General features: G+C 35.8%; 1 protein-coding gene across 6 annotated transcripts in view; it reads right to left on the bottom strand.

Moving 5' to 3' along the window:
• Positions 1–17,151, bottom strand: part of YAF2 (YY1 associated factor 2) — a 78,443-nt gene that overhangs the window by 37,162 nt on the left and 24,130 nt on the right. For 2 of the 6 annotated variants that reach the window (XM_078156523.1, XM_078156533.1), the window contains exon 3: positions 8,968–9,053. The exons of 2 other annotated variants lie outside the window; for them this stretch is intronic. In XM_078156523.1, the coding sequence (XP_078012649.1) occupies positions 8,968–9,053 (86 nt within the window). Of the gene's footprint in view, positions 1–8,967; positions 9,056–17,151 lie in introns of those variants that run through there. 2 more of the 6 variants (XM_078156531.1, XM_020979759.2) reach the window with 2 other exon arrangements.

The raw sequence follows: 17,151 nt of genomic DNA, 5'->3' as shown, positions 1-17,151 counted from the left end.
TGTCCTCCAGTCATAAGTTTGACTGTCACACATACATACATACATACACACATACACACACACATACACACCCTCAATAAATTCCAGTGGCTCCCTATTACCTCAGGATCAACTATAAACTCAGGATCAACTATAAAATCTTCTGTTTAACTTTGAAAGCCATTCATAACCTTCATGACTTTCTACTTTTCCATTATTCTTGCACTCTACACTCCCCTCCATTACTCTCCTTCAGATACTCTATGAATAAGCAACACTAACGTCTGCTTTCTGTTCCTTGCAAATGACAGACACTTCATTTCCAGACTTTGTCTTTTCTCTGACTGTCCCCAAGCCTGAAATGCTCTCACCTCCTTACTTCTACTTTCACCTCCTGCCTTCCTTGTCCTCCTTCAAGATTCAGCTCAAATTTCATCTTCTGCAGAAGTACTTTCCCAGTCTCCCTATCCCAACTCTATTACCTCACCTCTAGTGCCTTCTCTCTGGGATTATCTCCTCCCATTTATACCATAAGCACATAGTTCTTTGCATGTTGCCTTCCCATTAGAATATAAGTTTCTTGAGGGCAGAAACCATATTGTTACCTTTATTTGTATCCCCAGTACTTAACACAGTGCTGGGCACATAGTAAATGCTAAAAAATGTTTGGACACTGAAGAAACATGGCAGAGTATAAAAGTACTATAATATCCCTTGTTCTGGGCGCCATGCTTCTAAACTTATGTTACATTGTTAATTTATACTGATTTTACTATACAAGCGTCCCTCTCCCCCCCCCATATATAGACACTTTTCCTTTGTCCAGCACAAAAGTTTAAAAAAAAATCACCTCTACACATTTAAGACTTAGCATTGATACTATTATTTAACATCCTCTTATTAGATTAAGTTTACCCATAATTCTTGCCTTGAGGGCTACCTTTTTGGACCACAATACTGTCAACTCACCCTACCTCTCCCAGCTTCACTGTCCTTTGCAAATTTTAGAAGTATACTATCTACACCCTTCATCCAACTCATTAAGAAAAAGGGTGAATGTAATGGGATCACAGATTAGAACCTTGTGGCATCCTCACTAGATACATAACTCCAGTTTGACATTAATCTATTAAAAATCAGTGTATCAGACTTAGAGTCCAACTAACTATATTAGCAGCATCAACCCCACATTACTTCATCTTGTCCGTAAGAATATCGCAAGATATTATCAGATAACTTAAGCCAACAGAAAAAGACTATTATGCATCTGGATTTGTTTGGGAGATAGAAAGGCAAACAAGTACTAGCATTTACAGCACAGAAGGAAATATCCTTCTGCAGTTCTTTAAGAGCAAGTGCCTCTAAAGACAAACTGTTGATTGTATGCATCATGGAGTGCTAGACAGTAAGAGAGCTGCCAGTATATAAATCTGTGGTAGAACTAGTAACCAGGGGCAGCTAGGTGGTGCAATGGATAGAGCACTGACCCTGGATTCAGGAGGACCTGAGCTCAAATCCAGCCTCAGCCACATAACACTTACTGGCTGTGTGACCCTGGGCAAGTCACTTAACCCCAATGCCTAGCCAAAAAAAAAAAAAAAAGAACTAGTAACCAGTCATTAATTGAAGCACAGGGTAGATATGCATGTTTGTTATTAATCTTGGTCAAGAAAGCATTTAGTCAGCATAACGAATGACTGTCAGAAAGAGACAGAGGTCTCTGGGTAAGGAACAACATCCACTTGCATTGCTTAGGTAATCTCCTTTGTACTGTCTTTATGACATGTGTATTCTCTAGTGTTAGTAGTGTTGGTCTCAGTTTCAGTCAAGCTTCACATGCTACTGAGTTCACATACACAACACATGTGATGCTGAAGCCCTATCTGAAGTCTCCAGATAAGCATGTTAGGAGAAGCAACGGCCTTACCTAATGTGGAACATTTTCTAAAACTTCATTTTAATTTCTCTAGAAATAAAGAAATGCTATTTCTCCAGCCTAAAACACTGCCTCAAACTCTTCCCTTTAGGAAAGTGGGAAGAGTAAGGGTCATTGTTCTCTTTTGAAATTCACAGTGAAGATACTGATAAGTAACTTTTAAAGGCAAGTAGTCCAGGAAAGAATTGAGTAGAGACTGTTAACCCCAAACTGTATTTTTAACATATTATGATCTTTTTCTTATTCATAAGATTCTATAAATAACACCTGAAAACTTCTTGACAGAGAATCATATCAAAAGACTATGACATTTTTGGACAATTTTCTCTTTCAAAGCTAAAAATTACTTGGATAAATATTAAAATTAAATTACTTGTGGCAAACAAGCACAAATCACAAAATTCTAAAATCAAAAGTTTAATATTTTTTATTTCAACACTAATAATGTTGCTAAAAGCCAAGAATATTTTATTTGCAGCATTTCCCTGATCTATTAGTCTACTGTTTTCTAAAAAGGTATAAAGATTAATCTGGCATGACTTGTTCTTAATGAACCTATGCATCATTGTTTAAGTGCTAATAATCCCTTTGATCTAGAATTTCATATAGAATTTTGCTTTTGAGACATAAAACTCAGGCTTAAAAGCCTTGAGTTTTTTAAATCTACTTTTTGAAAATTTAGACATTTGCTCATCTAAAGACTGGCTATCACAACCTCTCCTGTTCACATTTTTTCAAAGATCATAAAGAGTCTTTACAAATTCTTTAAGTGCTCTAGATTATAGTTCACACAGGCACAGCAGCATGGATCTATAGATGAAAAGGCCGTGAGAGCTCTTCGAGTTGAAAATTACTCAATTTACAGACAAAGAAACTGAAACCATGGGACAGCTAGGTGACGCAGTGGATAGAGTACTGGCCCTGGATTCAGGAGGACCTGAGTTCAAATCCAGCCTCAGATACATAACACTTACTAGCTGTGTGACCTTGGACAAGTTACTTAACCCCATTGCCTAGCCAAAAAAAAAAGAAAAGAAAAGAAAAGAAAAGAAAGAAACTGAAACCCAGAGAGGTTCAATGATTTACCAAGGTCAGATCCAGGATTTGAACTGAGATTTTCCAACTTCAAATCTAGCACTTTTCCCTCACAGAGGCATGCAGTGACAAAATCAATGAAAAGATGTTTTATCTTCTTGTTTATATAGGGAGACAGGATGGCAGAGCCCAAAAAAGTCCCCCAAAAATCTGGGTTCAAATTCCACCTCCATAACCTCTGCATCGTATTTTACTAATCAATGAAATGAAAATAGTAACAACTGCCATTACCAACAACACAATTTGATGGGGTTTAAATTTAATATTCTATATAAATTAACATTCCATGTTAAATTTAATATTCTATAAAGATTCTGTAAATGTTAACAGTACTACACAAATATCAGTGTAAAAATCATTAACTTCAGTAAAGAAAACAGAAGCAAAATGAGAATTGAATATTTCTGTCTTTTTCATTTTTCATCCACAAAACAAGTTTTATTCCTTCTTTTAGGGTCTTCTGAAAACAAAGCTTTAAAAAAAAAGGTATCCAGCTCATTAGGGGATTTAATAATCTTGATATTATTCATATATAATTTTTTTTGCTTCTCGTCAGTTACCTGCCCTTGAAATCTTTCATTTTTCTTTTTCTTTATTCATTATCTTCATCAATTCTTATACCATAGTAGTATTCCATTATATTCATGGACCACAAGCTGTTTAGCCATTCCTAAATCAATGGGCACCTATCTGCTTTGTTTCTAAATCTTTGCTACTACAAAAAGTGCTACTATAAATATTTTGGTGTATACATGGGAACTTTCTTATCAATGACCTCCTTGGAGCATAAATAAGTCTAGTAGTGGAATCCCGGTCAAAGGGTCTAGACATTTTGCTGACTTTATTTGCATAATTCCAAACTGTTTTCCAAGAATACTAGCTCAGAGCACCATAAGTAATATATAAATATGCATATCTTCCCACAACCCCTCAACCACTGACAACTCTTTTCATTGGTCATTTTTGTCAATCTGTTGGTTGTGAGCTCAAACCTAACGGTTGTTCTGATTTGCATTTCCCTTATTATTAGTATTTCTCATTCTTTCATATAGTTATTGACACTCTTCTTTCGAATTCATTTGTTCATATTCTTTGACTACTTATTTGCTGGGGAAGAGTTTCTTATGTCCTAACTTTTCATTGTTTAGCTATGTTGCACAACAAACCCTAGCAGTATTGTACTGCTGGCTGAGCTGTAAACTGGTTTCAGTCATCCTGAAAAGAAATTTTAAATTAAGGCAAAAAAGTTATTAAACTATGCATATTCTTAAACCCAGTCATACCACTATTATATCTACATCCCAAAAAGATCAAAGAAAGAATAGGATACACACACACACACACACACACACACACACACACACACACACACATTTGTAGCAGCTCTTTTTGTAGTGACAAAGAACTAGAAGCTGAAAGGGGGGTCCATCAATTGGGAAATGGACATAATGGAATATTATTTATTATAAGAAATGATGAGGTTAATGGTTTCAGATAAAGCTGTGAAGATTTATTTGAATTGATGCACAGTGAAGTGAAGAGAACCAGGAAAATAATTTAAATGATAATAATTTTATAAAAAATAACTTTACAAGACTTAAGAACTCTGATAAATGCAATAATCAACTATGATTCCAGAATATTCAAGATAAAACATACTACCCACCTCCTGACAGAGAGGTAATGGACTCAGCGTACAAACTGATATAGAAAGAGAAAGACACACACACACACACACTCACACTCACATATGTATACAGGCATGACCAATGAGGGAAGTTGTTTTGCTTATCCATATTTATTATAAGAGCTACATTTTCCTATTTCCCAATTAGAGATGTAGGGAAAGTTGGGGGATTGAAAGAAGGATTTTGGTTAACTGAAATGGTAATGTAAATTATGTAAAAAAAAAGAATGTAAATTAACTTCGGCAGTATTGCTATCAAACAGCCATGAATACTACATATTAATGACCTCAACTATTTAAATAATTATTTAGCTAAAGGGCACCCTATAACTGAATATACACAAGTATTTGTTGTGTTTTAGCAGACTGAAACCCAAATATTTTATACATTTTATAGTTAGCTAGAATGGAACCTCCATTTCTATTTCTGCCTCTTGGATTTTGTTAGTACTATATAAAGAAATGCAATTGATTTCTGTAGGTTTATTTTGTAGCCTGAAGCTACTGTCCCAATTAGTATCTTGGATTCCGCACTATTTTTCTAAATAAAACATCATGTCACGAGCAAAGAAATAAGTTTATCTCCTCTTCACTATCTTTACACCTTTTCTTTAGATGAATCCATATTTTAAGGACTAAACTCTATAATTTTTTAAAAATGTATTTATTCTTGTATTATTTCTTGCATTACGGTATTCAGGTTTTTTGATTTTTTGTTTCTGAGAGACCTATAATCCTTAAGTTATAGGCATCTTGCTCTGATATCAATATGTTTTGCTTGTATGGGTATAATTTTTTTAAACATCACTGCTTTTTGCTTTTCTTCCAGAAAGGAAATGCAAATACACAGAAGTGAAGGATAATCATCTGTTCTTTCATTTGTTTCTTGAGGGAAATTAATCACTACGGATTCAAGGTTTTCTAATATGCTAATTACATATGTTGGGTAGGCCATAAGTTCTGCTTTCAGAGTTCTTATTTCTCATATTTGGTAACATCTTCTTGTCTCTCCACGCTCTCCTGGAAATCCACAGGGTCATTTGTCTCATGCATGTTGCTTCCTTTTCCTTTGTTTTTTAGAAATATTTACTCAGAGATATTTGGACTCGTTTAGCTGTCCTAGAAGTGATCTTCCCTTCTATTTTTAATATCTTCCTTGCTGATTTGTCTACTTGTTCTCAGTGTTCTTAATTGATTTTCTACCTCCTGAGATGTTTAGTAATTTTAGCCTTTTTTCCTTATATTCTCTTATATCTCACTTTCTGACTTCTTCCCCTCTGATGGTGAATGCTCAAGGGTTGGATTTCAAAACTATCTCAGCTTATTCCCACACTGGGGAATTCACTTCTCATTGGCTTCAGCCCCAAATTACTTCTGGGTTGGAGGTGAGAGGGAATTCAAATGGCCCTACCCTGGTGGAACTCAACCCTCTCCTCCCTCACCCATCACACCCAATATATGCTGGCACTCTGCTCCAGTTCCCTTTGTACTTAATCTTCTGGCTACATACTGCTTCAGCATGGCAGGAATGGCAGTCCCAGGAAGAGTAAGCTTCAATTTTTCTATACCTCTAGCATGGGTGTCAGGGGGAGAGTGCTGAAGAGGGAAGAATTTAGTTTTTGATGCTTGTTTTAACAGAATGGTGGGGTGAGAAAATTGCTTGGTGGATCCCAGAGCACTAGGTCATAGCTCCCACTATGTAGCTCTGCCAGAGTATGTAGGCTGGTGGGAAAGAGGAGTATTAAGTGACAGTATAATGAAATAGTATTCTCTGCTGTTAACTAATCAAATTGTTACCTCTTTAAGGCTGTTGGTATGAAGATAGCAGCAATTAATATACCTCTTGGGGAATTTTGAGAATTCAGAGATCTTAGGAAGTCTAGTTCTCCATTCTGTTTACCGTGTGACCAGAACCCCTTTAAAATTCTGATTGAGTTTCCTGCATAAATTCTCTATGATTTAGAAATTTCTCTCTCTCTTGTCTTTCTTACAGGAACAATTTCTGTTGATATCAACAGAATTATACTGTTTACAGCATTCCATCCCTCTTATACCAACTTACTGTACACAATCTCAAGCTATGAAATCGTACATACACTTTCTCTTAACTGTTTAAAATAATTTCTTCCCAAATCTTGCTTCAGAATCAGACTATGTCCAGAAATTCTTCACCTTAGCACTCATGAATCTAAGATGTCACGGTTATGTCTTTCTCTTACTTCTACTTCAGCAACCAGTTCCTCCTACTGGTTAAAATCAGGTCAAGGATACCAGTTCCCCTCCACCCTTCCTACATTCTGCGGTCCAGCCAGATAGCCTTTCTGGCTGCTCCTCACACACAACAATCCATTTCTCATCTCTGTCTTTGCAACAGCTATTCCCCATGCCTGCAATGTAATTCTACCTCATCTCTACCTTTTAGAATCCCCTGTTTGCTTGAAAACTCAGTTCAAATGCTATCTTCCTCCCTTTTCCCTTCCCCTGATCCCCTTAGCTACTAGTGCACCCCATTACCTTATACATACTTATATTGGTACATGTAAGCTTTCACTGATAGAATATAAGTTCCTTGGAGGATTGTTTCATTTTTTGTGTCCTCAGTGTTTCTTCCACAAAGTCCTACTCTGACACTTCATCATGGTGTGGAGGTAACCCTGGGTTCTCAAAGCTATGGCAGATTCTACCATGTTAGAAAAGATTCAATGATAGCTCTGGCAAAAAGACCAAGTCTATTTCCCAAGCTAACTACAGAGAGAGACATCACAACTGCAATGGCCAGCAGGTAATGAATTTGTTTTTGGCCACAGCAAACAAGCCATGAAATAAATTTTAAAAAATTTGAATGCCCTCAGATCTGTCCATCCTCATTTTGCTTCTATAGTGATGGCAGCATATTGGCAAGAAAGAAGAGAAGACAGTGGGTGCTAAGAATCATGATTTTTAGGCCATCAATAGACTTTAACTTGACTACTATTACTCTAAATGTGAGATCTTCATATAATTACCACAGAGCAGACATATTGCTAAAGGATCTGAATCAATCTTGACATTCTTGCTATAATAAAAACGAGAAGAAAGAAGTTTCAGCTAAATGGAAAGATGGCTTACTAATCAGAAAGGCAAAGAAAACAGTTGGTGGAATGGGTTTTATTGTACCACCAAAGACAAGAATATTTGTTCATCATCTGTTACAATACCAACAAACCAAATAAGATAACATATGTACAGTGTTTTGCAAACTTTAAAGAGCTCTATAAATACTTGCTATTATTATCATTATCCACCAAAGACAACAACAACAAAAAACTCCACAAAAACAACTGCAGCTTATATACCAAAATCAGCTTCCATGGTTGAAGAGGTAGAGAAAAATTTATGAAGTACGTGATAAGACCCTCCAAACTAAATCAATAAACACTCTGATATTTGGTAACTTCAATGGGAAAAGTAGAAAAGGTAAAGAAGGGAAGGATATGGTTCAGAAAGAAGAAAGCAGAGTCCAAAGACTTGCAGATTACACAGAAGCTCCAAGCCTCTTCAGCACGAAAATTTTCTTAAAGAAAAGAATTGATAGTGTTATCAAATAACATCATAAATAACAAGTATATGTATATATATTTACCAAACAGAAAAAAGACTTGTTTTTGATATGAAAATTATCCCTAAGTAAGCAATCTAAATGAACTCAGGTTATTCTCAATACCTATACTTGTTGAATATCCTTCTGTTATGCTAAGTAAATTTCCTCTTGCTAATTGGTGAATAATTTCAACATATTTCATTTTGTTCTAATACTGAACCTAAAGCACCAAAGGGCTAACCTGAGTCAAGGCACATCCCACAACATGCGTCAATACAAAATCTTTGTGAAAGTCATCTATACATAAAATGAAAGTATCCTTGATGATGCTATTTCTAGGGAACAAACAGGCTTCTACAAACAAAATTCATCAATGGCTCACATTTTCACCATTTCACAATGAAGTTCAAGATATAAAGAACATAAGATTCCATTGCTCATTACTCAGGTCTTTGATTTGGTAGAACAAGATGCCTCCTTAGAAGTACTTTTACAATTAAGTATCTACTATCCAGACATCAGAATCATTCAAAATTTCTTGAAAACTTTAACTGAAATAACCCTACTCGACAATCCTCTGGATAATAAACAACAGATGAGAAATAAAATAGGGAAATGTGTGTTTGCCAAAGGTATTTGCCACTGTAATAGATGAGATCCAGTGGAGTGTCCAAGTTGAAGAGGAATTACCTGTAGATGGTGAGGTCCTCCAGATGTTCCTGTTTGTGGATGACACTGTGCTGATTACATCAAGCCCCGGGACACTGCAGAGCCTCCTGGAAGAGATCTGTAATCACTCAAAGGAGTTTGGACTATCTATCCACACAGGAAAGATCAGATGGATGAAGAACATCCATTGTACAAAATATACATGCATTTAGAGAGACAATCTATAAAGAGTTTATCCAACCGATGTATATCTGGGTAAGACAGTACAGATGGGCAATGAGATGGGCCCAGAGTTGAATAGGTGAAGAGCATGCTAAATTGACTTGAGGAAAATGCAAAGCTCATTGATCTCAAAGCTTACTATGATGGCAAAGACATATCTTTTAATACTAATATCTTACCAGCATTGCTATATGCAGCAAGACGTGGAATTACAAAGAATTAAAAATGAGTAGCACACAAAAGGCAATGGATAAAATACATGGTGGGAGTATTTAAGGTATTAACAGCTAACCGGGAAGGAATTCTGAACAACAGAGTAAAAGATATCAAGGAATTACATGATAGAAAGAGAAAATGGGCTGGCCACATGACAAGGGCAAGGGATGACAGGTTAGATAGTCACAGTGCATCAATGGTAGATTGTGATATCAGGAGAAACCAAGGAAGGCTTCCAGCACATTGGTTGGGCCACCATGACAAACTTACGGAAGCATATGAATAAGAATCACACAGGATGGACACACATGAATAAGTTGCAACCTGAATCACTGGAGAAAACTGCTGAATCTATGAGAGTGTAGACCCATTTGAGTATTTGTATAGTGACCCAAATGCCTAGTAGGCACTTAAGAAATGCTTGGTGATTGAAGTTTAAAATTTCTTCAGCTGCTTTTTAGTATAGAGCAGGAGTTCTTATCATTTTTGGCATCATGGACCCCTCTAGCAATCTGATGTAGTTATACTGACCTGATTACTGTTCCACAAACAATATACTTTATCTCGTAACTCTATACATTTTTACCTGTTTTTCCCCATACCTGGCTTTCAATTCCCATGATGCTACAGAGCCTTCCTTCTGAGTGTTTATCTCCAATTTATTCTGTAAATACTTTGCTTGTACATAGCTGTTTTCTTGAGGGCTGTGAAGGGTTTTTATTATTGTTTTTTTTTTCATTTCTTTATATGCTGGTGCTTATGTCCCTGGTACATAACAGGTGCCTTTTGATTTGAACTGGTGAAGGTTATGGACTCTTTCTCAGAATGTTTTTAAATGCATAAAACAAAATACATAGGATTGAAAAGAAAGCCAATATTATTAAAATACAGTTATTAAAATATTTTAAAAATCAAGTTCATAGACACCAGATGTAGAGAAACTGTCAAACTCTATTGTAAAAACCTAAAGGACTATCACTCATAAATTTTGAAGATTGAAATAATGTCATTCATTAATTTAGGTAAATGTCACTTGTGTTTTTAGCCTTTCAATTAAAAGTACCTTAACATGCAGTATGCTTTAAGCCTTTTTAAAGAAATATACAATAATCCTTTACTTATCTAGAATCATTAGGAAATGAGGTCATAGGAGCAAGAGTTAAGAGTGACACCCTGAAGAACTCATTGGTCATAACCCCCTCATTTTATAGATGAAGACACCGAAGTCCAGAGAGAATAGGTGACTTGAAGGTCACATAGGGAATAAACAGAAAAGATGTCTTCCACTGAACAGAAATACATAAAAAATTTCACTTAAGCACTAATACTTTAATCATTTTGAACATCTAACTTTTTCTTAAATCTCTGCTATAGCCCAGTGATGCTCTTTCATAGAATAGCAAGGTATGAAGGCTGTTTGACCCAGGTTGTGTTTTTTTTTTAATTTTATTTTTAAATTGTTCTGCTTACCAATTATTTCTATGTGCTTACAGCCACTTTGATTTCCCACACCACCTAGCTTTGACAATCAGATACCAGACATTGTGCTTTTTAAGGAACCAAAACATATTATAAAGGCTACATATCAAAGCTCAAGTACTTCAGACATAGAAGAGCTTTAACTAAACAGAATTTATTTTTACCCTTGGCAAATTTCTGTCTTGGTTATCTAGTTTTTTAGCCTTCAAAAATTTCGAAGTATCAAATTATATTAAGGAGGGGTGGGTGGGCAACAGACTTAAGAAATAAAAAGGTATCTCTGACGTCATCTAATCCAAACTATTTTTATACTTGTGGAATTTGAGTCCTTGAAGTATTTGTTAACTCATCTAACGTCACCCAAGTAGGGAGTGGCAGGGTTGAAATTTCAATCCTGGCCCTCTAACTCCAAATTTCACACTCTTTCCATTTCTTCAAACTGCCTCCAAAAGATTAAAGCAGGGAAAATAGAAGAAGGGGACTCCAATCATTAAGTCTCTAACTTTCTAGCTACCTGAGACCAGGAGTGGGAGAAAAGTGTGGGGTTATCAATCTGTTATACTAGGCCTTAGAAGTATGGTACCTCATGCCCTATTGTGGGGCAAACATGTTTACAGATTGGGGGATAAATGTTCTGACACTGGGGCACTGGGTTCTGGTTCTCCAAGATGGGGTGGAGGGGAGAGGAGAGAGTAGTGTGGCCAGGGGCTCAGGCATCATGAACAGCACCAGCAAGGAAGATCAGAAATCAGAGGGTAACAAGAGGGCGGAATGAAGAATCTAACTTTGTAAATAAATTAAGTATAATACTAAATGGATTGGAAATACTTGGTACATTTGCACTCACACAACTTTTACTGTAAATTTAGGAAGAATTCAATTTTCAGTTCAGTTCAATGAAGATTTATTAAGCACTTACTATACATTTCAGCATACATATAGAAAGACTTTCTGATAAAACTGGACTGAAAGATACGAGTCAAGACCTCTTCCATGGCTGTGGCAGACTATGATGCAGATTATCTCACTAAATAATTTCTTCTGGAAATATAGAATCTGATAGGTAATAATAATAAGCTAGCTAATACCTAATATTGCACTTTAAGGTCTGCAAAGCTCTTTAGAAATATTACATCACTTAATCTCCACAACAAGCCTGGGAGGTAGGTGCTATTGTTATCTTCATTTCACAAATGAAAAAAACTAAAGATAAAAGCTGAGTGACTTGCCCACGGTCACACAGTCTGTGTCTGAGGCAGTATTTGAACTCAGGTCTTCTTGGCTCCAGGTACAATACACTATCCATTAAGCCAGATGTTTTTTATGTTGAGATCTAGCAGTGAATACTAGGGAAGCAGTGGGCAGAGTGATGTATGTCCCTGCATACAGCCTGCCCAGGTCCCAGAAGTCCCTCTTTTCTCACCAGTTTTGTAGTTCACTGTAGTCAGCCAACATATGCTTCTAAATCCATTTGAAATCAGTTTTCAAGCCAATAGCATGGTGCTTTGACTGCAGTAGACACTCACAGATGGATCTTTTGGCTCACTAAGGATCAAAAATTTCAAATGTGACACTGCCATGGATCTTAGTTGGATCAGATGACTCTCCAAGTCCCTTTCCAACTTTAAGATTATATGAACTTACATGAAGACCCTTTTTTTTTTTTTTTGCTGAAGCAATGAGCTATACCCCTAACTACCTACCTTCTACAACACATTCCTTGGCTGAATAGGAGACATCTTCAGGCTTTAAGGAAAATGCTAGTCCACAGTTCAAAAACATAAAAATAGTGGGTGAATGACAGCCACCACTCAGGATAAACCTAGTTAAGAAGTAGAAACTATGTGGATTCCAATGATCATACAGAATCGTTAGTCCTCCAAGAATAACCATGACAACTCTTCTACACCAGTGACTCATGTAATCAAGTACAATTTGTTTTCTCTTTTGGGAAAAAGACTGATAAAATGATAAGTTTAGTAATTTATCCATGGTTTGATGTTTTAAAGGTCAGATTCTTCCCATCTAATCGTCTGTCAAAGACAAGATATGTTCTTTTTTTCTTCCCTAAATTTTATCTTGAAAAATATACTTTTGCAAAAGACTAATCTGGATATTTAGGTGGGGGGAGGGGAAGCTTGTATTTTTAAAAACAAACAGCAAACAATTTATACTGACAGATAAATTAGAAAAAAAATTAAAGGTTTTCATTCAAAATGTAAGCATGTACAGGAATTTACAGAATAAAATAAAATTTACAAAGAACAACAGCTTGTCAAATACATTTCTATTTCAAATTTTATTTCAAGTATCATGTAGATTTAAGAAAAGGATTTGTTGTCTTTACCAATAATCCTAGAAAATTCCAATCATTTTACTTATGCACCTCATTCCAACTCAGACCTTCCTTGTATTTCAAAGTAGCTCAAAAGAAACATGAGATGCACAAATTTTAGAGACATCTCCATTCCAAATGTTCATATGGATTACTTCTGCCAGACCTGGTAGAGCCTTCCAAGCTCATGTTAGTTTGATCAGCCACAACTGGATACATCATACACTGACCCCAACATAGCAATATCACTTTGGTCTTCTTCAATTACAAAGGACAACAACTAGGTAAAAGGGTAAAAATGGGTAGTTCACATCTCTATGTGATAACCTATAAAAAGTTCAAAATAAAATACTCAGGCTGATACATCATAACTGTTTTCTTTATTAGAACCTATTAAGTCTTTGATATCACATAACTACATTGAAAATTCCCTCATTTTACAAGGCTGAATTACAGTATAGATTACCATTGACTACAACTTCCGTATATAGCCCTGGGCTACCAACCATTAAATTTATAAGATATTTATGCACAATTATTATCTGAAGACAATGTAACATGACATTGTGACAAGTAATACTCTTATTTGCTTGAGTCACTCATCTAGTAGGTTCAAGTACCAAGGAATCATAGTCAAGGATCACAGCTTCTACAATGAACAAGAGGAAAACTTGGAATACAATACTCTAAAAAAGCAAAAGATAGAGATCCTGCAAAGTATAATCCTAAAGGGAAATAAAATAGACCTGTAATGTGTGAAAGCATATCAAACAACTCTTTTAGTTCAACTGAAAATATTAGGAATTTTTTTTCTAGTCTAAAAATTTTCTAGACTTTTTCTTTTAGGGAAGTATGTAGAAGATTTAAGACAAAAAGGCCTTCCTCTGGAAAAATGAATTAGGGTGAAAACTAAATTTAACTCTTATCTCATTAAGGTCAAGTCAAGTAGCATTTATTAAGAGCTTATTATAGGCCTCAGACATAGTTGTTAGCATGTTATTGCTCCAAGTTCCTTGACAGCAGGGACTGGTTTTTACCCGTCTTTGTATCTCCATAACTTAGCATAATGCCTGGTACTGAAAAGCATTTAATAAATGCTTATTAATTTGACCACTATCTTTTCTTTTCTTTACCCCTTAATCTTTCTCTTTCTAGAATATTATCTCACAGAACCCAGAAGTACAATCTGGACATTAATAATGTGATTCTTCAAAGGTTTCTCCATTTAAAACCATGTAAGTAAGTGCTCAACAAATTCTTATTAACTTGACAGATTAAAGTACTTTGTAAAATATGGCATTTTTAGTCAAGAACCCAATTGATCTCAGAGAGGGGATCAGTTGGTGAAACCAGGAATGTTTAAAGTTGAATCGCTGTCATTTTTTTTCTCTTCTGTTGAGTTTTGTTTCCTCTTTCTGAAGGCTCCTCCAACTGGTTTTGATTTTTATTTACAACTTCACTTAGTGTGAAAATGTGTTTAATAGGAATGTAAATATATAGCTTATATCAGATTGTGTGCCATCTTGGGGAGGGTGGTGGGGAGGAAGGAGGAGAAAAATTTTAAACTCAAAAGCATATGGAAGTGATTTTGATAAATCAAAATAAGCTTAATAAATTTTTTTAAAAATTAAAAAAAAAGAAACTAGGAATGTTTAATCTAAAGAGAGAAATTCAATTAAATCAACAAGTACTGGTTATCTGCTGTGTAGTGACCACTCTGCTAGGCACAGAGGGTACAAAAATACAACCCATACCTCCCCAGCAAAACATAATCCATGACTTTACGATTTTCAGTCTTTCTCAACTATGTCCAACTCTTCTGACCTCATTTGGAGCTTTCTTGGAAGAGATACTGGAGTGGTTTGCCATTTCCTTCTCCAGCCCATTTTACAGATGAGGAACTGAGGTAACAGGGTTAAGGAAATTGCCCAGGGTCATATAGCTGGTAAGTGTCTGAGGCCAGATTTTAATGGAGGAAGATGAGTCTTCCTGACTTCAGGCTTGGCACTCTATCCACTGCACCACCAAGATCCTTGCCTTTACGATAGTCACCAATATTTGAAGGGCTAAACTGTAGGAGAGAGATCAAAGTTGTCCTGCTTGGTCTCAAAAGAAAGATCTAGAAGCAATGCACAGAAATGACAGAGAAGCACATTTCATCTAATATAAGGGAAAACTGCCCATGTTAAAGAAGTCAAAAATGGAATGAATGAGTTCCGACCAACGAAGGTCTCCAAGTAGAGTTGGATGACTTTTTGATATCCAAGGAGGGCCTTTAGCTAAGTTATTTGTCTTCCTTAAATCTCAAATACCATTCTGTCTGGACCTCTTCTAAGCATCTGATATAACTTGTATTATGCCTTCTATTCTTTTAAATCTTTTATTGAAGTCTTTGAGAGAAGGGATCATATATTTTTATATCCCCAGGACTTAAGATAATGCATTGCATACAAGAAGCATTTTTTTTTCTGTTGAACTGAAAATACTGAAGAAAAAACCTCAAAGATCCCCTCAAACTTTGCCATTCTATGATTTAATAAGCCTCATCACCTGCATAGAACAATTATCCCAAAACAATTTGTAGGTTTGGAGAAAACTTCAAAGATTGTATATGAAGTCCCCACACAAAAGAAATCTTTTTTGGTTGGCAATTCTTTTTCACTTAACTGAATCCTTAGAGCAAGTGTCCTAATAATAACCATAAATTTCTAGTTAGTGTGGCATACATCAGTAGTATTGTATTTTTATAAAAAAAAAAAGGTAACCATTAAAAAGAAACTGCTCTTCTCCTACTTCTGTGGGCTTTTCTACTTCTAACATGGCAGGGGAATGGAGATTATGATGTTTAGCCTGGAGAGAATTCAGTCAACAAGTAGTGGGGAGATCTAGATATGAAAGGCCACGGAAGTATCACGAAAATTTTATGGGGGAAAAATAGTCAACAGTGTCAAGTGTATTAGAGAAGTCAGAAAGAAAAGAGGACTACACAAAGGCCACTAGAGATACAGACACTAAAAAAAACACTGGAACTTTGGAGAGAACAGTTTCAATTGAGTGTTAAGTTCAGAAGCCTGATTGCAAAAGACTAAGGATTGAGAGAAGGGAAAGGAAGTAGCTTGCTAGATTCCTTCAAGTTCCAGGTTAAACGACACCTTTCTATAGGAAGCCTTTCCCAATCTCTCTTAATGCCCTTCCTCTGTGGATTATTTCCTATTTATCCTGTATACAGCTCATTTGTACACAGATGTTCACATGTCTCTCCAATTACATTGGGAACTGCTCAAAGGCAGGGACTGTCTTTTTCCTTTCTTTGTATCCCCAGGATTTAGCACAGTGCCTGGTACATAGTACATACTTAATAAATGTTTACTGACTGAAGGAAGTAGAATCAATGAGTATATAGAACTTTTTCTGGGAGTTTGGCTAAAAGGGAAGAAAGACAGGCAGTTAAGTGGTGCAATGAATAAAGCACAGGTATACATTATTCCTCTATTAGATTCTAAGTTTCACAAAGGCAGACACTATACAAACTTTGTACCTCCCCCTTAATAAGCTTAGTGTTCTTCATACTGTAAGTTAATAAATATTTGTCATAAAAGTTATTTTACATGGATATTGTTCAAAAGAACAAGTGTGGTATAGTAAAAAGAGTCTTGATTAAGAGTCAGGAGAACTGGGTCTAAATAAGCTAGTGCCAGGGGTGAAGATGCTGTATCCTGAAGGCTACATGTGGCCTACTAGGTCCTTGGGTGCAGCTTTGTGACTGAGTCCAAGTTTTGCAGAAGAAATACTTTTATTAAGGGGATTTGTTCTGTGAAGTTTAGCTTCAAAGAGCCACACTTGAGGACTTATAGGGCCACATGTAGCCTCAAAGACAAAGGTTCCCCAACAATAATAGCCTATCATTTTATAATCACTGATTCTAGTAACATTAATTTATTAAAAATAGTTAT

This window comes from Phascolarctos cinereus, unplaced genomic scaffold (genome assembly GCF_003287225.1).
Source record: "Phascolarctos cinereus isolate Bilbo 61053 unplaced genomic scaffold, phaCin_HiC Scaffold_1;HRSCAF=81, whole genome shotgun sequence".
NCBI classification, from domain to species: domain Eukaryota; kingdom Metazoa; phylum Chordata; class Mammalia; order Diprotodontia; family Phascolarctidae; genus Phascolarctos; species Phascolarctos cinereus.
This window is presented reverse-complemented; position numbering and strand designations above follow the sequence as displayed.